The sequence below is a fragment of the Macaca fascicularis genome, chromosome 13 (genome assembly GCF_037993035.2).
Source record: "Macaca fascicularis isolate 582-1 chromosome 13, T2T-MFA8v1.1".
Lineage (NCBI taxonomy): Eukaryota > Metazoa > Chordata > Mammalia > Primates > Cercopithecidae > Macaca > Macaca fascicularis.
This window is the reverse complement of record NC_088387.1, coordinates 52759059-52783809: the sequence shown is the minus strand read 5'-3', so window position 1 is coordinate 52783809 and position 24751 is coordinate 52759059. Positions and strand designations below refer to the sequence as shown.

The following is a 24751-nucleotide window of genomic DNA, read 5'->3' as shown; positions in this document are numbered from 1 at the left end:
AAGCAGCTCCATGTCTGAGACACACACAGACCTACACATGAAGTAAATGTGCTGGAAAGAGAAGATGCTTCCTTTCCCATGTGCTTTCTTACTCTATCAAAGGCACAGCTCCAGAAACACCTGCCATTTTCTTCCTTAATCACACTGCCTTGGCCAGACCTGGGCTGGACAGATGACTAGTACATTTTATTTGCGATGAAAAACAAAACATTCCTTTCTTGGAGCCTAGAGCACCTCCCCTCCTTCATTTCCCTTGGAAACCCTCTGGCTTAATCAACTAAATATTGTGTCAGAAATAAATCAAGAAACTACCCAAACTGGAGACGTAGGCAATAATAGATAAAACATTGTACTTTTTAGCATCAAGCAAATCAAGGTCTTAGAATCTGACTGGAGGGACATTAGAGAAGTCAAATAGGATAGAGGTAAAAGGTATGTAAGTAATCCTAATGTTTTTTGATATTTAAAAATCTTATTTATTCAACAACTCTAGAATGAGTACCTCCTGTGGGCTAACAGCACATGTGAGATTCTCTGCCAGAGTTGCCTTAGGAGAGTGTGTAACTGGGCCAGGCATAGTGGCTTAGCACTTTGGGAGGCCGAGGTGGGCAGATAACTTGAGACCAGCCTGGCCAACATGGAAAACCCTGTCTCTACTAAAAATACAAAAAATTAGCTGGGCCTGGTGGCACATGCCTGCAATCCCAGCTGATCAGGAGGTTGAGGCAGAAGAATTGCTTGAACCTGGGAGGCGGAAGTTGCAGTGAGCCAAGATCACACCACTGCACTCCAGCCTGGGCAACAGAGCAAGACTCTATCTCAAAAAAAAAAAAAAAAAAAGCGAGAGAGAGAGTGTGTAACTGGACGTTTATAAAGTTGGTGGCCTAATCAGTCCTAATCAGGAAGAAAGGCAGAGATTCCTGGTGGATATTGCATGTGAATGTATAAAAACTAATGGTAATAGTGGTTCATTACTAAAGATGACATTTATTGAGCATTTATGACTATCCAGGCAGTGATGTGAAGCACTTTTTGTGGTATATTTCATTTCATCATTCAGCAGCCCTGAAACAAAAGTGTGCTATTATGAACTCCTGTCTTATAGATGCAAAACTGAGGTATGATGAGATTAAAATACCAGTTGCCCCAAGATTTCAGTTATTAAGTGATGGGACTGGGATTCAAACTTGTACCTGAAAAAGAAGCATAGAGCAGTCTTTCCTCACCCGTCCCTGAAGACGATGTAGCTCCTGCAACCAAGAGCAAGGCCTCCGCTCCTTGTTGGGAGCATCAGGTGCCCCTTTCTTGAGTGGCAGTGCCACCCCTCTCTGACCCTGTCACTCAGACAGGGCACACAGCCCCTTTTAAGACTGATGTAAAGATGGCTACTTATTTTCTGTGCTCTGTCTGTGGCCCTAGTGTGTAGCTATTCTCTTTAGCTCTCATCCCCATGTTTCCCGCCTGTCTTCTCTTTCATGCTCCCACATCACCATGTCTCATCATGAAACTTTAGAATGCATCTGGGAGCTTGGTATGGTGGCTCACTCCTGTAATCCAAGCACCTTGGGAGGCTCAAGCAGGATTGCTTGGGACCAGGAGTTTGAGACCAGCCTGGGCAACATAGGGAGACCCCCATCTCTACAAAAATAAAAATTAGCTTGGCATGGTGGCTGTCACACATGTGGTCCCAGCTACTTGGGAAACCGAGGCTGGAGGGTCGCTTAAGCCCAGAAGCTGGAAACTGCAGTGAGCCATGTTCATGCCACTGCACTCTAGCCTGGGCAACAGAGCAAGACCCCAACTCTTCCAAAAAAAGAATGTGTCTTCTTGTTTTAATCATGGGTTAGTATATGTGCAGTCGGGTTGGGTGAGAGTGAGAAAGGATGTGAATATATGGACATCTATAGGTTGGTGTTTTGTATCTAAAGGGAGAGGGGTGCCTATTGAAGGCATTTGATGCCTATCCAGTGAACAATAGGCACCTGGCTTTGAAGGATGAGCTTATTTTCAGATTTATTATTATGCTCACTGATCCTAACAATTTCTCTGTGGCAAGAAATGTTTAGATAGGAAAACTGAGCTTTGGAAAATTATACAGGGCTAGATAAGTTGAACTCCTAATAGCAATAGGCCTGGCATCCTTCATGACTACAAAGACACCCAGAGTAGCCTCCACCCTGGAGGGATGAAGGGCCAAGCTACTGTCAGGGCATCTTCTTGCCAGTGAGCATTAAATATACACACACACATACACACACACTCACACACACATTCACACACACATACACTCCAAACAGAAGTCCTAGAAAAGGCCCAAAATTCAGTATTCTATGTTTTAATACTTTAAATTAAAAAAAAAAAAAAAACATTGCTGCTAGGAAAATAAACACTTTATTCTTTATTGAAGAATACAGGACAATCCTTGTGTTGTCTTTAATCACTTTGTTTACGTAAACAGATATAATGGTGCCATGACATGTGAAATGCGGCTCAGAATGGTGAAATCTTAAATCCTTCGGAATTTTTTGTATTTACAAACAGAAGTATTGCTGGATCTTTCTGACTTGCCAATTCACTCCTAGGAGTTTGCCTCCAAGACTGACATTGAGGGGATCTCCCTGACTTCTCCCCAAAGACCAGATGAGACAGTCCCACCAGTTCTACTTTAAGTTCTGCCCTTCGGAGCCTCCCACACCTGGGAGTTTCTGTGGGCTTAGTCCTTTAATTCATGTCATCATTCTCACAAAACTCACTCCTCTATAAATGTAAACAATATTGTCGACAGTTGAGTTCACTTTATTTTTCTCAAAATACAACACTGTGCTGGCAGGTGATGGGGACTCAATGATAGTTGCTTGAGTTAGTGAAAGAATTGACAAATAAAAGGCCCTTGTTGAGCTTATACATTTAAGATGTGCTCCAGTTCAATGACATTTAAAATTAATTTAAAGGCTGATTTAAAGCTACTGCCTTGGGCTTGATTCTCTTTCAGTTATGTGCTTCTTTTCATTGATAGTTCCTATTGAAACTTGCAGTGAATTGGGAATTGTGAGCCTTCTTGGGTCAAACTGGCCATGTGGCTCTTCTAGTAAATGGATACCAGAGAAGCAGGAATGTTAAAGAACTTATCAACTGAGTCTGAGAGGGCCACTCTATGCACAACTCCAGGGGGCACTATTCACATCAAGTCTGTGGAGTTGACCTGTGCACAGTCTACATGCAGGAGTGAGGCAGCCCCAGAATCTGGAAAATTAATTCCTTCTACCCTCTGGTTTGCTTAATAACTAACAGTTAAATATGTTGCATGAGTGGAAGGTGGAGTTGTGGAAACATGAGGAGGGAGCATTGCATTCTCTGGGGAACCTGGGAGTTCTTCGCAGAATAGGTTACACTTAAACAACATGAAGGGATGGGTAGAAGAAATGGGAGAAGGGCTTTCCAGGCATGTGGAGCCCTGCATGTTGAAGCGCGGAGCTGCACAAAAGCCTGACATGATTGGGAAAGATGGGAAAAGTTCAGGGTCTGAGGACAGCACAGGGCTAATCCAATTACAGGCTAACCAAGTGAGTTCAGAGACTTCATCCTCTACAGCTGTTTCTTCCTCGAGCAGGACTGTGCCTGCAGGCACACCCAGGTCTGCCTGAGGACATGCAGGTCAGAAGGGGCCTCTACCATCTGAGGAATGTGCTGCCATTTCTGTTACCCAAGCTCCAGCCAGCTGGACGTCTGGAGCCACCACATCCTTTCAGATTTAAACACAACTTCCCTTGATGGGAAACCAGCCTCCCTCCCCAATCCCTGCGGTTTCTCCCAGGCACCACTGACTCCTACTCCTTGCTTCTTCCGCGTTATCTCATCTTCTCGGTTTGCTAGACACGATCTAGCAGCACTGGCACACATCCAGCTGCGCAGCAAATTTTACTGAAGGTTTTAAAGTATAGTGCAGCCCACAAGCCCTGGTGGAATAGTAAAGGGCCACTTCTTTACCACCGGCCACTACCACCACTCGGGGGAATTGGGGGTCTCAGCAGTTTGCTGGTAACTCGGCCCCACTCTGTTCTACTCATCTTCTCATTCCCCACAAACCCCTGATTTCTCATCCAAAGCAATTGGGCTCATCCAGCCCCATCCTCCAATAACCATAGAGGACAGTAAGGTTTTGTTTTGTTTTGTTTTGTTTTTTGTTTTTAGTTTACTAAAGGAAAGCCAGCTCACACTGAGGATTTCTATACTGGTGTTTTCTCCCTCCCTGCTACCATCCTTGAAGGGCAGTGTAGGAGGAAGTTCTCAAGAGCCTTTATGATATAATGAGATGTAAAAATCCACCCTCCGGTGCTGCCGAGTTTCTTAGTGGCCTTGCTGAGGGGCTGGGATTCTACTCCATCCATTTTTGGCCAAATGAAAAGACACATCAAAGATTCCCTTCTCTTCCTGGGAATTGCAAAACCCTTCTGTCTCCAGAATGTGTAAACAGACCCATGCTAACTGCAGGGGAAACTCTGACTCTCCCGTCCGTCAGCCCCTGGGCCTTTGTGCTGCCTGGTGCTGTTGTCTGAGCTTGGCAGGCCAGCTCCGGTCAGGGGATTAAGCGACGGGCTCGGTGGCGCTGCAGTGTATGGAGATTGCCCAAGCCCTAGGCATTTCCTGTTGCGAGAAGGCCAGGCCCTGCCCGGGGCCTGAGCACGGGGGCGGGGCCTCCTTCCCCAAGCCAGGGACGAGAGGGAGGGGCCAGGGACGAGGGAGCGGCCAGGGATTAGAGGGAGGGGCCAGAAACTAGAGGGAGGGGCCAGGAACTAGAGGAAGGGTTCCCCTGGTGTGCAAGCTAGCCTGGAAAGCAGTGGAAACCGGCTTTATGCATCTTACTATATCCTGAGCACTCAACGGGGTTGCGAATTAGAGAAAGCCAATTGTAAATCCTTCTTTAAGTTCTTTTCATAAAATATAGGGGGAGAAAAATCCCTGGACAAGGCATCAGATAACCACACCAGAATTTCACCTTCAGGAATCACTTCTTTTCTCTAGATCTGACTCCTCTTCTGTGCAGTGAAAAGGCTTAATTAGATGAGCTCCTAAATGATTAAGAGGCTCATGAACCTAGTTGAGTCCCCTATGGAATAAAGCGGCTTTACTCTTGGAGTTTCTTAACGTTCGTGGTGTTGCTGTGTTCAGCTTTAGGGTATAGAATTTCTGTTATGTCCTTTGGAAAACTGCCCCAGAGCGGGAATGCCCAGGCTTTCAGAGCCATATTTTGTTTATCTATGTTCACAGACACTTACATAGAAACATACGTCCACCGCCAATGTAAAGTTTAACCGCATATAGGATATATAAGATTCCTGCTTTCACATCATAAGGTGAAAGAAACCTCTGAAATTATAAGGTAAAATCATATGAACTATAATATTTTATTGTGTTGGGGACTTTATTTTGTCATATTTTGCAGTTGTAAATTATCAAAATTAAGGTCAGGTGCAGTGGCTCACACCTGTAATCCCAGCACATTGGGAGGCTGAGGTGGGAGGATCACTTGAGCCCAGGAGTTTGTGACCGGCCTGGGCAATGTGGCAAAACCCCATCTCTACAAAAAAAAAAAAAATAGAAAAATTAGCCGGGCACATTGATATGTGTCTGTAATCCCAGCTACTCAGGGAGGCTGAGGTGAGAGAATTGCTTGAGCTGGGTTAGTTGAGGCTGCACTCCAGCCTGGGTGACAGAGTGAGATCCTGTCTCCAAAAAGAAACAAAAAACAAGTATCGAAATTAGCAGGTACAAGGGGAAGTCAAAAATGAGCGTGTATTTGTTGCCATCAAATGATTAGAAAAGCAAACCACAGAAGAACAAAATCCAGACTGGCCAATGCTGAGAAACAAATGAGAATGAGGTTGCATGAGTTCAAATCCAGCTCTGTCACTTAGAAGCTGAGTGACCGAAGTCATTTAACCTCTCTATTCTTATTCTCTAAAATAGGAATAATAACACCATGTACCTTCTTGGATGGTTGCAAGATTAAAGGATTAATAATACATTTAAAGCACTTAGAAGAGTGACTGGCACATAACATGGGAAAGGCTGCATAAATTCAATGGCGTGTTACCATGAATGCAATATGTGTTTATTGAGTACCTACTTTGCACTTAGAATACAAAGGTCAGCAGAATCTGAGAGAGAGCAACCAAGTAAGAGAGAGAGAGAGACACCCAAGTGTCAGCTGTCAGAATGTTGTACATCCTAGTCTGCTACGACCTCTCTGTCCTTTAAGATGTATTAAATTTTTTAAAAATCATTTTAAAGAAGACTGCCCATCCCAAGCACAACATGTAACTCAGGGAGTCTTAATGTGCCAACATGTTTCTGCTTGCTCTGTCACCTTTCATCCTGACCGCTCCTGCCTTTGCTGCTTTGTACCGCCTCCTGCATGGGTACCCATCCCACGCAGTGGTACCCTGCATAGAACTTCACCCAAATGCCACCAAAACAAGGCTATGACAAGCAGGCTTCAGCATTGTGAGCAATTTCTCCCTCTTTTGTTCTTTCCTCTGCTTTATCAACCCCTTTTCCAGCTTCCTTTCTCTATCCAGAGGAGAAATCATGCCACTTGCTTATAATCCATCCATGACTGTAAACAGTGATATTTTTCTCCGCACAACAAGAATAGTTACAGTGCCAAGAGGAAGAGCAGTCGCTACATCTCCTCCCTTTTTTCCATCCATAAAGTTACAAGTTCCTCTTGTCTTCTTTCTTCATCTTAAAAAATATAAACACTAACTTCTTGTCACTGAGCTAAGTTGCAGACACTAAATTAACTTCTTTATTTGAGTCATCTCATTTAACTTATTTGTAAATTCAACAGATAATTCTTGGGCACCCACCACATACTATGTAGTGCTATTCTAAAAACTGGGAATACAATTGTAAGCATGACAAAAGCCTCTGTGGAACGTATGTTCTAGTGTGGAGAGACAGATATTAAGTAAGTATCAAGCCATGATGAGATGCTTAACTAAAAATAAAACAGATTGATGGGATGGAGAGACCGGCTACTTTAGAAGAAATTTCCAGGGGAGGCTTCTCTGAGGAGTGATATGAAAATCCATCCATCAGAAGATGGGGTAGGGAAAGTGCTTTCCTGGACAAGGGGACAAGGGGACACTGTGCACAGGCCCCAAGACAGGAATTTGCCCAGAGTATTTGAGAGAGGGCAGGCAGGCAGGCTGGAGCTCAGGAAGTGACGGGGGGGGGGGGGGGTGGCGCATGATAAGGAAGAAGGCCAGAAAGGTGAGCAAAGGCCAGAACACACAGGGCAGAGCTGGCATTTGCACTTACCCTGCTGCTTTGTGGAGAACAGATCATATGTGAGTCTAAGGGCAGCAGGAGGCCAGTTGGGAAGCTACCACAGTGTCCAGGAGCAAGTGCATGGGGGCGTGGGCCCAGGGTGGTGGTTGGGGTGGAGAAGTCAACAGATTTCAGATCTTTAAGTAGTAGCAACAGAACTAGCTGGCAAGTTGGGACAAGTGGGGGAAGGGCAGTAAAGAAGAGAGAGTGACTTCCAGGCAGTGGGGAACACTACAGGAGGAGCACATTTAGGGTAGGGAAATCAGGATATCTCTGCGGTGGTTTTGTTGAGATCTTTTTTAGCCCCCAAATAATGTGAATGTCAAGTGAGTAGTTGGAGTTCAGAGGCATCAGCGCTGAAGATATAAATTCATAAGTCATCAGCATGTAGGTGGGGTTAGATGCGATTCCCACAAAGGAGTAGAGCTGTAGAAAAGAACAAGAGAACAGGACTGTACCACAAACTTACCAGGTAGCACTGCTTACATTCCCACTCTATAGATAAGGAAAACAAGCTTAAGTGGTTTCAGTGATTGGCCCAAGATCCCAGGAAACAGTAGCACTGGGATTGTACTCTAGGCAGTCTGACTCTACAAGCTCTACTCCTAATCACTTGGCCATAGTAGACAGGTCCACACAGCAGTGCTGTTTTGCTTCCTTCATGTGCCACAATTTCTCTGCAGGAAGAAGATGATGATGGTCTGCCTAAGAAAAAGTGGCCAACGGTAGATGCCTCTTATTATGGTGGGAGAGGCGTTGGAGGCATTAAAAGAATGGAGGTAAGAGGACAGTTTAATATATACTTATCTATGTGCTGACTACGCCCATCCAGGTACCAGCCAGGGCCGACCCTGCTTAGCCTCTAGATATCAGGCATGCTCAGGGCAGTATGGCCATAGACCATGCTGACCACTCTATGTCAGAAACCCGAAGCAAATTGCTGAAAACCTGCTTGAGGTCTGGTGGGGATATGGACTGTAAGGCAGACAGATGGAGAGATAGGAGGGACAGCCTTTTCACTGTGCGCTCCCATGTCTTGCCCACTGTCAGTCAGAGCAGGGAACACATCAGTTCAAACTTCCTCGTGATTTCTTTTCTCACTGAATTAAAATCCAGAGTTCGTACCTGAACCTGCAAGGTCTTTCCATGTACTGTCCCCGCTGCCTGGACAATTCCTCCCTAAATATCCACCCATGTGGTTCACGCTCTCTGCTCCTTCGGTTCTCCCCTTTTCTCTTTTTCCACAGTTTCCCTCTTCCCTGGTCCTCAAAACCCAAGGGAATCCAGGGTTGGGTAGCATTCACATTGCAACTCATGCATGTATTTGTCATTCTCATTCTCAAGGGGCAGCATATTTTGTCATTTTGTTTCATTATATTTTATTTATTTTAGGTTCGTTGGGGAGAAAAGGGCTCCACAGAAGAAGGTGCTAAGTTGGAAAAGGCAAAGAATGCAAGAGTCAAGATGCCAGAGCAGGAATATGAATTCCCTGAGCCGCGAAATCTCAACAACAATATGCGTCGGCCTTCTTCCCCACGCAAGTGGTACTCTCCGATCAAGGTGTGTCTCTCTACTCAAAAATCTATCGTCAGTCCTGATAAAACACTTACATAGTGAAGAATCAGAATCTTTCCAAGTGATAAAATCCCAACCTAAAATCCAGCTCATCACAGGGGAACAATTATCTAAAATTATGGACTTGAAGTACAAGTAATTACTATCAATTTCCACATAATCTGGGTTGAAAACTAGGCTTTTTAAAAATCACCATGGTGCTCACTTCTGCAGCACATATACTAAAATTGGAACAATATAGAGAAGATTAGCATGACCCCTGGGCAAGGATGACATGCAAATTCATGAAGTGTTCCATATAAAAAAAAAAAAAAAAAATTCACCATGGCAAAGTAGTGGAAAAAGCATGGACTATGAGTCAAGTAACTTGGGTAGTAACCCCAGAGAGTGACTATAAATTTCCATAACATCTCATAACTTCACTTAGTAGACAATCTACTGTCTAAGAAAAATGGCAGCATACTCCTTGATGCTAATCTCTGCTCCTTTTGCCATAACATAAGCCCATTCCCTTTTATTTGAGCCTCCTACCAGTGTATCGGGGCCCACCAGCAAATCTCAACGGCCATGGATCTAGGACTCACTCTTCCTGGTTGTGAACAAATCTTTTTTCTCCACCATCTCTCTTTCCCCCACACCTCCAGAGTTTAAAATCCTCTTTGGTTTATTGGGAAGTATAAGCCATAGGAGGCAGTTAATGCTTCCTAAGGCCTCTTTTTTATTTTATTTTATTTTATTTTATTTTATTTATTTTTTGAGACAGGTTCTCACTCTATCACCCAGGCTGTAGTGCAGTTGTGTGATCTCTGCTCACTGCAGCCTCGACCTCCCAGGCTCAAGCCATCCTCCCACCTCAGCCCCCCAGGTAGCTGGGACTACAGGCACACACCACTACACCCAGCTAATTGTTGTATTTTTTTTTCTTTTTTGAGAGATGGGGTTTCGCCATGTTGCCCAGGCCTGTCTTGCACTCCTGAGCTAAAGCAGTCTGCCTACCTCGGCCTCCTGAAATGCTAAGATTACAGGCATGGGCCACCATGCCCAGCCTGAAGGCCTCTTTTCTATTCTTCTTGGTCCAAATGGCTTTGAATTCACATGATTGAGTTAACACCTTCACTCTTTAGCCGTGCCCATACACATCTGCACTATGCCACTTATCAAAGAGCACTGGAAAATTATAGCTGAAAAGACTCTAGACATAATCTGTTCCCACCCTCTGATTTTATACTAAGATAGGCAAAGTCCTTGTTCTGCTGAGGTCTGGAACCCAAGGCCCCCAACTCAGGGCTACAGACTCCAGTTTCATGCTGCAAACAGAACTGAGCCAACTCCAAAGCCTCAAGTCAAAGACTCAATAGAGCCAGCTCCCATCACCATCCATACACATACACACGCGCGCACACACACACAGCCTTACCCCCTTCCGATAGCAACAAAGATTATTTTCATCATTCGCTGAGTTAATTTGCTAATTTTGGAGCAGGACTTCTCCAACAAAATCAAAAGAAGTACCATTGCAGGCAGTGTAACAAAACGTTATTGATGGTCACCTTTACCTCAGCTGAGCTAGCTCAAGCTCACCTGAATTGCCACGCATTTCTATTTTGTTTTGCCATGTTTAAAGCAGTGAGATTCTTTTTTTAGGATAAGCCTGCCCCCTGGGGTAATGGATTGAACTCTGAAAAGATGTGGGCAAAATGCAGCTCGCTTGACTAACAGCTGTTTGCTTCTAATTATTTTCTAATGAAGAACATGCAGTGGCGTGCATGCATGTGCAGACAGGAAGGAGCCAAGCAGATTCTCAGCCATGAAGAAGAAAGGGGATTTTCTGTTATGCCATTCTCAGGAATCTGTACCTTGTGACTAATGCCACATCTTTGGTTACAGCCAGGTTTTTGTTTCTGTAATCTGGGACACTGAGAGAACATTAATTCTGTTTGAAAACTCCAGTTTCTACTTGAGAGCATATTATTCCTCTATTGACTGGCAGTTTAGGACTGAATTTGATGCAGTAAATAAGTATATGGGCCAATACATTTAGAAATCTAAAAACATTCCCAACACCCACTCAGAATTATTATCAATTCAGTGAGTATTCGTTGTGCAGCTACTGTGTGCCAGGCACTGTAGGATGTTGAATATACAGAGGCTTTCAAACCCAGCTGAGCGTCAGAATCACCTGACAGTGCTTTAAAAAATACAGATTTCCAGGCCCAGTGACTCAGAATCTCACAAAAGGCCTCCAAAAGCACACTGGCTCTCAGCATTTGTTCACAATGCCTCCCTTTTCTCATTTCACTTCCAGACTCCCTGAGCGATAGGCCTCTGTTGCCCCAGTTATCACTTCATCGGTCCTGACTCTTGAGCTTCCTCTTAGTCTCTGTAGTCTCTGTAGTAAAGCCCTGGCTCTCAAAGGTGGTCCCTGGACCAGCAGCAACAGCATCACCCAAGAATTGTTAGAAATGGACATTCTTGGGCCCCACCTAAGATCTACTAAATCAAAACCTCTGGAAGTGGGGCCCAGCCATCTGGGTTTTAACAAGCTGAGTTAAGAAGTTGTCACCAGCTGGGCTCAGTGGCTCATGCCTGCAATCCCAGCACTTTGGAAAGCCGAAGAGGCTGGATCACAAGGTCAGGAGTTCAAGACCAGCCCTGGCCAACATGGTGAAACCCCATCTCTACTAAAAATACAAAAATTAGCTGCGTGGTGGCGGATGCCTGTAATCCCAGCTACTCCAGAGGCTGAGGCAGGAGAATCGTTTGAACCCAGGAGGCAGAGGTTGCAGTGAGCCGAGATCGCGCCATTGCACTCCAGCCTGGGCAACAGGGCAAGACTCCATCTCAAATAAAAAAAGAAAAAAAAATGAAGAAGTTGTCACCAAAGGTTCCAGCCAGCATTCCATAGGAAGTTCTTGGAGGGCAGGAACTGTGGTGACTGGATTGTTAAAATAGGCAAAGAGGCCATGATTGCACTGCAGTGATTTTTCAGGCATCTCAGCAAGGAGAGCCCCATTAATGTTCACACTGGGTCCATTTTTACCACAAACACAACTGCCGAATTAATGTTAAGTGGTTGGGAATCTGAGTGTCTTAGGAGTCAACTAAAAGGCCAGATGGAAATGACCTAGGATGCCGGTGGACTTGAAGAGCTCCTCGGCGGGACTCCCTCGTTAGGATGTGCAGAGCATGAATCCTCCTTTTGCCTGGTGGAACAGCCAATGCCAATGCTTACTCAGCTCCTTCTACTGTAGAGGAAACGCATACACAGCCGTTGGTGTGGTTACTCATGTTTATGAGCCTTCTCTCCACCAGATTTGACCCCCTGCACACACCAGCTACGCTTTGAATCCCCAGTAAACAGTGTTGTACCTGGCTCATCCCTTATTAAAGAGCTGAAGCATGAACGGTAATTATGAAGCCACTCCCCAGAGCATCCTGCCGGTCAAACCACACAGACCGTTTTGGCACACTCTGTCCGGAAAGTGACATTCTTCATGCCATCTCTCTGAGGAGAGAAGAGAAAAAGAGGTTGTTTTAGGTGCAACAAGGAGGATAGAAGCACAGAAAGAAATTCAAAAGGAATCATGCATGCTGTCTATACAGAAGTAAGGCAGGCTTGCTTCCAGAATCTCAGGGTTCATCCTGTTTTACATGATGTGTGATCCACAGTGAGTCCCGTGCTAGCCACAATGCCTGAGGACATTTGCTCAGCCTTGGACAAAACATTTAGCCTTATGTGGTGCCATAAACTCTGTTTCCCTTTCCTGAACTCTCTCCCTGAACTCGCCGTGGTCCTGATAGGAAACAGAAAGCACACTGAAAAGAGTTGAGCTAACAGAGGTGTGGGCAGAGTGAAGGGAATCCCCAGGCTACGGTGAGGCACCCAGGGGCTGGCAACAACGAGAGCTGTTACACCTGAAGGGCACGTGGGAAAATGGTGTTACTGGGTTCCAGGAAGAGCTGCAGCCGTGCGAAGAGACTACTCAGCAGAAATTGTTTCTTTAGTTGACAATCTAAATGCACCCCACCACCTGTTTTTATATGATCTACAAACAAAGAACGATTTTTACATTTTTAAATGGTTATATAAGCACCTGTATAATGTTGCCTCTTGCCCTGCAAATCTTTGGCTCTTTACAGACCAAGACCAAAGGGCAGCTAGGTGATCCAGAGGCAGGCTTCCAAGGCATGGCAAAGGCAGGCAGAGAATGGATGGGGGCCCGCAGGTCAGGGAGAGTGACCTGTCCACTCGCTGCCTGCCTTCTGCCTCCACTATAAGCAAGGAGAACAGCTCCAACTCACACAAAACTCTCAGCAGGTATTGGAAAGACTCCTGGCTCCCCAGTGAAAGGTGCCAGAATCATATACTTATTGAATTGCATTGCACTAGACTCATTGCTTTCCATGAAACGGAGTTTTTGAGAAGCAGGTGAGCACATTTGCCAAGCAAACCCAAAGAGAACACACGGAGGGAAGAAGTCCACAGTAGGCTCTTCTCCATCCACCATCTCCCCATCTAATTTAAGGCACCAACCACACCGACCACACCTCCCCTCTTCCTCATTCCAAACTCATGATCGGGAAATTTTCCCTGATATTTAGCCTGCATTTTCCTTTGCTTGGTTTTCACCCCCGGATTTACAATACCCCATGCTTCTCATTAAACTGAGGCTGACCATTTTAGACAAGTGAAGTCATGCCCAGCTATATGGGCAAACTTTTCTTAAAAACCAAAAGAAGAAAAAAAAAGCGCAACAAAAATTACCCTGTGCATGGCGTGCACACACGCATGAGTGTGTGTGTGTCTGTGTGTAGGGAAAGTTTCCGACATTATCCATTAAATCTATTAATTTTTTCCTTTGAGGGAAAGCGCGGGTCACGCTATTTACCATGTATTTCTGTTTTGTTTTGTTTTGTTTTGTTTTTGAGACGGAGTCCCACTCTGTCGCCTGGGCTGGAGTGCAGTGGCGCGATCTCAGCTCACTGCAAGCTCCGCCTCCGGGTTCACGCCATTCTCCTGCCTCAGCCTCCCAAATAGTTGGGAGTACAGGTGCCCATCACCACGCCTAGCTAATTTTTTTGTATTTTTAGTAGAGACAGGGTTTCACTGTGTTAGCCAGGATGGTCTCAATCTTCTGACCTCGTGATCTGCTTGCCTCAGCCTCCCCAAGTGCTGGGATTACAGGTGTAAGCCACCGTGCCCAGGCCTTTTTTTTTTTTTTTTTTTTTGAGACAGAGTCTAACTCTGTCGCCAGGCTGGACTGCAGTGGCATGATCTCGGCTCACTACAACCCTCATCTCCCAGGTTCAAGTGATTCTCCTGCCTCAGCCTCCCAAGTAGCTGGGACTACAGGCATGTGCCACCACGCCCAACTAATTTTTGTATTTTTTTTAGTACATATGGGGTTTCACCATGTTGGCCAGGATGGTCTCAATTTCTTGACCTCTTGATCCAACCACCTTGGCTGCCCATAGTGCTAGGATTACAGGCGTAAGCCATCACACCTGGCCTCCCATGTATTTCAAAGTGTAAAAAGTCAGGTGTCAGTTTATAGTGGCCTTATAAGTTGAACTACTCTCAGAATTCTCAATCTCTGACTATCTTCTAGCTGGCTAAGGCAGACAAACCAGAAGGAAAGATACAACTGCTGCCTGGCGGAAAAAAAAAAAAAAAAAAAAAAAAAAGAGGAAACCCCACCACAAAAGCTGATGACCCGGGTGCTTTGGTTTTTTTGTTTATTTTGAAAACTGGGTCTTGTTCTATCACCCAGGCTGTAGCGCAGTGGTGCAATCATACAGCCCACTGTAGTATCAAACTCCTAGGTTCAAGGGATTCTCCCACCCAAGTCTCCCAAGTAGCTGGGACTACAGATATAAGCCATCGCACCCAGCTAATTTTTTAAAATATTTTTTTGTAAACACGGGGGTCTCACTGTGTTGTCCAAGCTGGTCTCAAGTAATCATCCCACCTCAGCCTCTCAAAAGTGTTGGGATTATAGGCATGCGCCACCATGCCCGGCCCCCCACCTCCGGAGTGCTATGAACGCTGGCTGCAGAATCATTCGCAGCACAGTCTTATTGTTTAGAAAGAAACCAAAGCTAGAGTTTACATAGAACTTCCACTTTGCCTGTGTGAATTGAAAGGTATTTTCTGTGGCTAAGATACAGTTTGGGAGCATGGAATTGATAAATTTCTCATTTTATAGTCAAAATTTGTCAACTTCAAATGAAAGAAAGCTATTTATAAATGTCAGCTAATACAGTCTGCCAGAGGGCTTGAGGCTTGTGGAGAAACCTTTGTCTTAGCTTCGCAGAAGCAGTTGGGCATTTTGCCGGGGAGTGAGGACCAGTGTCTTAAGTGCGTGCTATGGAGAGGCTTGTGCACGACAGACATCCAAGTCTGAGACAGATAAAGCGGCAGCAACTCAGAAGGATCCTCTAAGACATTAGGTGAAGCGCAGAGGCTGTTTAGAAAACTCTTCTGTGGCACATCTAGCCCCAAAATGTTGTTATTGACGAGCCCACTACTACCGTGTTTAAATGACAGACTTCTGCCAACGTTCGGAAAAATCAAGGCTCCAAGAGCCTTTGTCATGCAGTGCTCGTTGACTTTTGAGAGTTATTTTTTATTTTCATTTTGGTTGATAACACTGTTTTTTCTAAAGCTTACTTCTTGGTTGCAAACACTGTTTTTCTAAAGCTCTTGCATAAAAACTACCTGTTGTAGGAGTAGAAAGAGGTTATAGGTTGTGTTGATTGATTGCCTGGATTGTTTTCTATGCCACAGACTGGAGATTTAGGTTCATTTGTGGGACAATCAGAACTCAGAATGCCGAGGATACACCTGGAACTAGCTAATCTTGCCTTGGCCAGAAGAGCCCAATGACAACAGCTCACCCGGATCAAGCACACCCTGCAAGTCAGGCAGCACTTTCTATGCGCTAATGCCTTTATTATTTATAACAGCCCTTGAAAGTAGAAACTACTTATCCATTAGTAAATAGATACCCAGCTCAGCAGAAACTACAAATGGAAAACCAGAGCACAGAGAGGTTAGGTAACTTGCCCAAATTCACACTGCTAGTAAAATGTTTCGTGGTTCCTTTTATTGACTGCAGTGCATCCATTTGGGCTCGCAACAAATTTCTTTATTAATCAATAGGAGAGAGGACAGGAACCCTGGAGATGAAAGGCCAATCAGGAAACTGTTCACAGAATGAGTAAGATGGTGAGGGCCTGGGCCCAGGCAGGAGCTGTGGAGATGGTGGGTCAGGGGTGGATGGGAAGAGGCAGCAGCAGAGCTGCTACAGAGAAAACATTCAGGAGACACGGTTGATGTTGGACATGAGCAGGTGGCAGAGAGAAGGGAAGTTAGAATGATTCCTGGTACCCAGCATGCCCATCTGGATAGATTGGTGGTGCCATGAATCAAGGCAGGGTGTGCAAAAGGAGGAGCAGGTTTGGGGAGAAGAGTTAGTTCAGTTTGTAATGTTTGAGTTTTCGATACCTGCGATACATCCACATTACAATTAAGATTTAATAGGTAAATGGATACCCAGATCTGGAGCTCAAGAGAGGACTGGGCTGAGTATAGAATTTGTGAGTCACCAGCAGACAGGTGGAAGCTGGAGCCATGAGACTAGATGAGAGCACTCAGCTGGGAGATGAGAATAGAGGTGCCAAATGAAGGCCACCATGTCAAGTGCAGGCAGAGGGGGAGGAGCAGAAGAAGCTGAAAAGGACTCGGCAGAGAGGTCGGAGGGAGCAGGTAGAAGCTGGTGGCACAGAGGCTGAGGGAAAGTGTGCAGAGGAGAGGCCCAGCGCAGCAGATCTCCGCAAAGAACCAAGTGAAATGAGTGTCAAGGCGTTTGGCAGTCGGGATGCCATGGGTGGCCTTAGCAAGAGCAATTTGGGCGGAGTGAGTGGGGCAGAAGGAATAAAATCCGTGGCTTGGGGGTAAGAGGAAAATAGGCTTGGAGGAGCACAGAATAGAAGATGGACAGATGCCTGCTTACAAAGTTCAAATTATTGGATTCCTACACTCTGTATTACATTCTTTTCCGCCTTTCTACAGAGCCTCCAAAATGATCATTTTAATGACTTTACTATGATCATAGGTAACATTTAATGAATACCTTCTATGAGACAAGTACCTAACTTCAATATTTAATTTTAAGTCTTACAGCAAGTCTGTAGAGTAGACAGTGTTATTATCTCCACTTTAAATATGAGAAAAGTAAGGCTTGGGGAGATGAAACTACTCATCTAACCTGTAGAGCTGGTGAAAAGGAAACTCACAGTACAAACTGGGGCAGCCTGGCTTCGGTCACTTTGTGCTTAAACACTACACCATAGGGTGACCTGTTGCCACAAAGAAACATCATTTTCTACTCATTCTCCTGGTATTATACATCTAGGTGGTTTCTGCTCTTTTGCTATGCATGTAACTTTAAATTTCTGCTGAGTTAATTAATGTGTTTCTTCAACAGCCCAGTGTTCTTCTTTCTGCCCCATCTCATTGCTCATTTGTCACAGAGTTGAGTGATTAGCACACACAGCTCTGTGGGTGGGCTGATTGACAAAGCCAAATGCTGGGAGCCCTCTCCTTCTGAAAAACAGGGGAAAGAAAAAAGAGGCATTCATCCAGGAAACCCACCTGGTTATATCCTGAAATATAAATGCTTATCCAAAAGAACCTTAAAGGAAAACATTTAGCTGGTGATTGAAACGGCTTAATACAGAAAATCATGCTGCACACAGCAGCATTTCTATCCAGCATTCTAAAATCATTTCAAAATATTTTTCAAGGCTTTTGTAAATTCCTTGCCAAAATAGATGAGAAACACTACACTTGGCAAGACAAAGTTTAACCCACAAGAACTCAAACAACAGTTTATAAAGATTAAAGAACACAATTTTATATGTGTATATAACCCACCAGAAAATCATTTCAGAACATGAAATCTTCGAGATGATTCTTAACACTGCCCCTATATAAATGCTTTGTGTCCAGGAACTTAAACTCTGTACACTCCTCCAGCCTTCCCAGCACTGTCATTCAAAGACCCCTGCAAGATCAGGATTTTCAAATGTTCCTAAGGCTTGGGTAGGAAATATGTTTTACATTTTGGCCCAGTTTATGCCCACACATGTGTGCACACACAGTCATACATACACCCATACACATTTAACTGAAACAAATTTTTCACAAAACAATACTTGTCCTCACCATGTGCAATTAATATTTTCTCTTCTATTCTATTTCTTAAAAGTTCTGGTCCTGATTTCATGAGGGCTTAAAGGGTTGCAACCCACAGCTGAGAAGCCCTGTGTTCTAAAGGATCTAAATTAAAGCGCTCTCACCAAAAGATCTGCATGAGGAAGAATCTGCAGTTGGTGTAATAGAAAGCATATGTGATTTGGAATTAGAGAGACATGGGTTCCAATCTCAACTCTCTGGTTTACAAACCATCTGCCTTTGGGCAAGTTACTTGATCTCTCTTTGCCCCTCCATTTCCTCTCCACAGGCCTCTGGGACTGCTGGGACAATTCAACTAGAGGACACTCATGGAAGCACCTACCACTTAGAATCATTCATTCATCCAACAAACATATATTGAGCACCAGATGTTGTCCTAAGGGCTAGGCAGATAGAAGTGAACAAAACCATCAACACCCCTGCTTTCATGGAGCTGGCATTCCAGGGGGCACAGACAATCAGCAAATTAACATAGAATATGTCAAGGAGTGAGAAGGACTGTATTAGTTTCCTCTTGTCACTGGGATGAATTACCACAAACTTAAAGGTTTAATCAACACAAATCTATTATCTTACAGTTTCAGATGTCATAAGCCCCAAACGGGTCTCACTAGACTAAAATCAAGGTGTTGGCAGAGCTGTTTTCCTTTCGGAGACTCCAGAGGAGAATTTCCTTGTCTTTTTTAGATGCTAGAGGCTGCCCACACCCACTGGTTTATGACCACCCTGCATTTCCACAGTCAGCAACATTGGGTTGAGTCCGTCTCACACCTAATCACTGTGACTCTGCTTCTATCCACACATCTCCTTCTCTGGATTTGACCCTCCTGCCAAAAACCACCGTGGGTCCTCTAGGAAGGACCCATGTAGTTAGACTGAGCCCACCGGATAGTCCAGGATACTCTCCCCATCTCCACATCCTTACCTTAATCACATCTGCAAACTCCTTTCTGCCATGTAAGGTAACATATTCATAGGTTCCAGGGAATATAAATAAGAGTCACCTGGAGGGGTGTTGTTGGTCATCAGTTGTGAAAGCCTTGGTGCTGACATACTCACTCTTCTCCGTTTCAGCCAGTTACATACAACCCCAAAGGGACTGTGGTTTTGGTCATCTGTAATGCTTGGTAATTCGTCTCTCGAGCCCAGGCTTCTGAGCAAGTTACAGCTACTGAGTGAGCCTAGCAGACAACCAGGGATATGCATTCCAGGGGCCTTTAATTGGTCTTGCCCTGTCGACACTTAACGTTTAGTAATTTTCCAGAATATGTCATTAGTGTCTTTACTAATGAGCTCTGGGCACCAAGTGGGAAGAAAAAACTTTAGCGAAATTTGGAAAGATTGACTTGTGGTATGAGGATATGCCCAGAAATGTGATAAAGACAAAAGCCCAAAGCTTGAATGAAGTTACGTTTGCAAATTTGGGACTGCACTCAGACCTCAGGGTGCGTCCTTCACAAGCATCAGAGTCTTCTGTGTGTCTCTTCTCCTCCATTCACGAAGCTCCAGTTTTGAATCAAGGGACTGCAAAGTCACTAATCCCATCATGACCATATTGACAGTGTTGTGTTGTTCACGTGACTGAAGAAGCACGGAAAGTTCTGTGTGCCTACGGTGGCTAGCCACAGGTCTGATTTCATATGTAATCTTGGTGCATTTGTTTTATTTCAGGGAAAACTCGATGCCTTGTGGGTCCTACTGAGGAAAGGATATGATCGTGTGTCTGTGATGCGTCCACAGCCAGGAGACACGGTAGGACTCGTTAATTCATGAATGGTCTCTCTCTCTCTCTGTCACACACACACACACACACACATTCTTTTTCTCTCTCCATCTTTGTAGAGCTAGAATAACTTTGGATTCTAAAACAGAGCTAGAATAACTCCAGATATACAAATCCAGCTATTATTTCATGTTGCAACAAATCAGACATCACTTTTCAAAATGTTGGTTAATACAAGATCTTGAGTTTCGATTTGCTTTTCTGTAAAGGACTTGACAGTGATCTGTTGGGTGTAACTTCCTAGAATTTGAGCTTCTCAATGTATAGGCACAATGAGAGAATAAAACAGGACTGGCCCCTACTTGGGGCAGTTTCAGGAGGGAGCTCTGCTGGCCACTGGCCACACAAGCCAGTGGTGTACCACAGAGTACCAGTGCTGCAAGGATGGGGTGAGGGCAAGGAAGGGGCCACGGAAAACGCCTACCATCTTCCCAGCAGGTGTTGGGCCCAGCTGGCCCAGGACCACAAAGGGACCTTTCACCCCAGGTGAGGATTTGTCTTAGCATTGTCAAGGCTAAGCTTGGAATATCTCTAGTCAAGAGCAGTCCTGAAAGGTAGAGCCAGCGGAGACCTTAGAAACCATCCAGCCCATGGCTTCATTTTGTAAATGAAGAAAGAAAAACAAACAAAAACAAAAATCACCTAATTGCATTCTCTGAAAAACAAGAGAAGGTGAATAGCTTGTTCTGTTTCAAATAGTAAGTAACAAGTAACTTACACTGGAAATAACTTCAGTTGTGCCGAAACAACGCTATCACTATTTTTTCACGTAAGAGCTAGTCTCTCTTCTGCAAGTTTTACGGATCACAACTCGGGATTTCCCTCAACTACCAGCAACCTGCATCTTCCATCCACTTCTTTGGGAATCAGTCACATTAATCCAAAAGCAAAATAAACGTATCTCATTTAGAACTCCTTTCAAATCAAGCAGACTTGGGTTTGAACCCCCTTCCTTCCTGGCTAGAAAGCTCCAGGCAAATCACCTGACCTCTCTGAACTTCATCCTTATAAAGTAGATGGCATGGACTTCTTCCTACTGTGGCTGGTTGGAGAAGGTAATGTTTGTAAAGCATTTGGCTCCCTGCTGAACATATGGAAATACTCAATTGGGATGGGCGTGGTGGCTCACACCTGTAATCCCAGCACTTTGGGAGGCCAAGGCAGGTAGATCACTTGAGGCCAGGAGTTCTAGACCAGCCTGGTCAATATGGTTAAACCCCATCTCTACTAACAATACAAAAATTAGCTAGGTGTGGTGGCACATGCCTGTAATCCCAGCTACTCAGGAGACTGAAGCAGGATAATTGCTTGAACCCGGGAGGTGAAGGTTGCAGTAAGCCGAGATCACACCATTGCACTCCAGCCTGGGCAACAGAATGAGACTGTGTCTCAAAAAATAAAATTTTTTTGTTAAGAAAGAAATGCTCGGACTGTGTGTGGTGGCTCACACTGGTAATCCCAGCACTTTGGGAGGCCGAGGCAGATGGATCACAAGATCAAGAGATCAAGACCATCCTGGCCAACATGGTGAAACCCTGTCTCTACTAAAAATACAAAACTTAACTGGGCGTGGTGGTGGGCACTGTAGTCCCAGCTACTCGGGAGGCTGAGGCAGGAGAATCACTTGAACCTGGGAGGCAGAGCTTGCAGTGAGCCGAGATTGCACCACTGCACTCCAGCCTGGTGACAGAGCAAGACTCCGTCTCAAAACAAAAAAAAAAAAGAAATGCTCAATTGATGACAGATATCCTTATGGTTATTTACTTTGTGCTGTTCTGCTGTCTGGGGATGGTTGATGCAGAACTTCAAGCCATATTGCAGTTGGTGTGTTTGCTTTCCTGACTGTCCAGCATGGCACAGCTAACACTAGAGCAGAGCCCGATAGACAGGCCCTGCTACCTCCTCCCCTTGCACCTGGTGACAGTGGGTGGTTTGTAGCTGAGGAGATTTGGTCTAAAGTTTCATAGTTTATGTGAGCCACTGCCCAATTAGCTGTTCCTGTTGTGACTAGGACGGCATGCAAGTAAAAATGTGAAACCACCTCATATAAATGCTGGGCTGACTTGGCCCTCATTGCATATGGAATTTGAGCTTTTGTCTGTGACAGTCAACAAGACCAAATTTCTATACGAAATTTTAAATACAAACTCTTCAGTTAGGAGAAACAAGCACAGGCCATAAAGTTAGTACTCTGGGAGGTGTTTGGTCTTATACATCTGCTTTCTATGGAAAATGAAGAAATTTTTTTAGCATGCATGAGACTCCTCTAACAGATTAAGAAAAAATAATAATAAGATCCCTAAACTAAGTTTCAGTAGTACTATTTTTTGTGACAGAAGATGCTGATACAGTGTATGACCCCATTTTTTTTTTTCAGAGCAATTGAAAAACATCTCCACTAAAATATGTTAACATTCCATTTTCCACTGACCAGTTTGGCAGAAGCCAATTCATAAACTGGGTCAACCTAAGAAGTGGGAGGGTTATAGGAAAGAGGCTGGATAGAAAGAAATATTTTCGTTTATAAGACAGAAGAATCAATGCTGTTTGGGAGCAAAAGGCTGGTTATGTAAATCCAAGAACAATGAAATGAAAATAAATGGAACTTTCTCTAATGAATCACACCTAAATTGAATCTCTTATTTACCAATTCTGAATGAAAGTTTGTAGTAACACCTGAAAATGTTCCATATGTTTTTGAGAGACATAGTACCACCTTGAAATTTTATTCTCCAGCCATGCAAAGTAATAGATTTAAGATATAAGAAGCTTAAGAATTTGGATACCTTTGAACATACTCTCAACACTGTCACAAATTATGATTATCCAGTTTACTTTTAAGTGCCCTTTCTTTATGGAAGTCTTGCTAAAATAAGATACACAAGAGAAATAGATACAGAAAATTGTGTCCTTGTTGCCATGGCAACAACCACAGGATGTACACATGGAGTTATGCAAGAAAGGTCACAGATGAAGTAAGAACCAGAATTCAGAGCTGCCTATGGCTACTCAAGAAAGAATTCCCGGGGAAGGGGGGCAATATTGTAGCTTTGTCTACATGCTTCTTCTGTTTTGTTTTACATAACCTTAGGAGACTCACTAGAGAGGCCTGCGTTGCTTGCATGGGGGTGAGTCTGTAAGAATTCTTCAGCACTGATTTATGGAGCTGACCACATTTTCCATAAACTCAAAATGACTCCATCCAGGCATGTGCTCATGAACAAGAGTCACAGGTTCTGAATTTTTTCTTTAAAACAAAACAAAAACAAAAATCACCTAATTGCATTCTCGGTTACATTCTAAGTTACTTCAAACACATGTTGACCTCACAGAAACCTGGCACATTTTCCTCCTCAGTTCCTGTCTCCTTCATCCTCCCCCCAGCTACTCCACCCCAGCCCTCCAGATGCAGACACAAGCCCACCAACAGAGCCTCTGAAGCTACTGAAAGGCCTCCAGCTCAGCACAGAGCAGGAGCTCAGGGAGCCAGAGCCCAGAGCCACCGCCCTTCCCTGGGATTGGCACCCACCTCTTCAGAGCCATCCAAGCCCCAGGTCAGGGATGGCAGCAGGAAACACGAATGTTTTCCATCTGCCATCATCCGTCTCCTTCTCTTTGCCTGTGGTGGGCTCATGGTCCCATTGTTCCTTGGAGCCCACCAGGAAATGCTTGAGCCAACATAAAAGAGAAAGTGCCAAAGGAAACCACCTAAATAGCAAACCAGTAGCACATCTGATTCTAAGATTGTTAAAGTTTACTAAGCACATGGCGTCCCCAGCTCCCAGTAGGTAGCTACCACAGTGCTCCTTGTAAAACCAAACCTCAACACACCATGCCCCCACTTCAGACTTGCAAAAACTGTGGGAAAACCCAGAATCCTTGGCTTGATTTAGAAAGGCATGCCTTTCCATTTCATACACTACTTACCCCAGATTCCCTCATCACCTCCAAATAGGCTCTGAGCACATGGAATTAATTGCTGGGCACGCCCTGAACATGCCAGGACATTTTGTGTCTCCGTACCTTTGCTAGGTTTCTCTGCTTGGAATGCCTTTCCCGTCCTCTCTACCGAGTGAACCTAGCTTGGTAATATTGTCCATTGTTCCCGAGGTGTCTTGTAAATACAAAAAGTTGCTGACCACACTAATGCTTGAAAGGGGGCATCACTAAAGCAGAACACGTTCGGCAGAGCCTAGGTGAGAAGGTTTGGAAGTTAGAACCTCTGTCCCAGGATGGTCCAGGATGGTCCCCAAGGCTTCCTACACAGCTTGGCCACTCTTTGAGTTCAGAAAATGTGCTCATCTTTTCAAGGGCAAATGGTTGAAAGAATTTAGAATGTTCTGGGAAAGAACGCTTCAAGGGGTCATGAGAGCTTTTTAACTTACTTGGTCCATGATGATATGGTGTGTCATCCCACTTTGTAAGCTGTTTCTTATCACGTTACCATTGTCAAGGAATAATCTTTCCATGTCACTACATATCCTTGAATAATATCATTTTAATGACCATGTCCTATTCCATTGCATATCTTCCCTTTTTGGAGGTTGATTTTCAAGTATCTATTATTATAAATGAAGCTGCAGTCAGTATCCTTATTGCCAAATCATTGTGCACATTCACAAATGTTTCCTTAGAATAAAAGGTCCAGCTTTCTACTGGATCAAATAGTGTGCACATTTTTAAAGTTTTGATAAAAATTGCCACAGAATTGCCCTTCAAAAGATTGTACAAATTAACCCTCACATTAGCCCCTATGGAACGCCCATCTCCCCAGATGCTCCCCAATATTATTAACTTACCTA

The 24751-nt window shown here is 44.4% G+C and overlaps 1 protein-coding gene and 1 non-coding gene across 2 annotated transcripts in view; both read left to right on the top strand.

Annotated features, from left to right (window-relative positions):
* The window catches only part of ANTXR1 (ANTXR cell adhesion molecule 1), a 238011-nt gene that overhangs the window by 162041 nt on the left and 51219 nt on the right, over positions 1-24751 (top strand). Inside the window, exons 15-17 of the mRNA XM_045369174.2 lie at positions 8016-8111; positions 8725-8892; positions 19838-19918. Coding sequence (XP_045225109.1) covers positions 8016-8111; positions 8725-8892; positions 19838-19918 — 345 coding nt within the window. The remainder of the gene's footprint in view (positions 1-8015; positions 8112-8724; positions 8893-19837; positions 19919-24751) is intronic.
* LOC123568573 (U6 spliceosomal RNA) lies at positions 9105-9211 on the top strand. Its single transcript, XR_006691936.2, has one exon. It is a non-coding gene; the product is annotated as a U6 spliceosomal RNA (small nuclear RNA).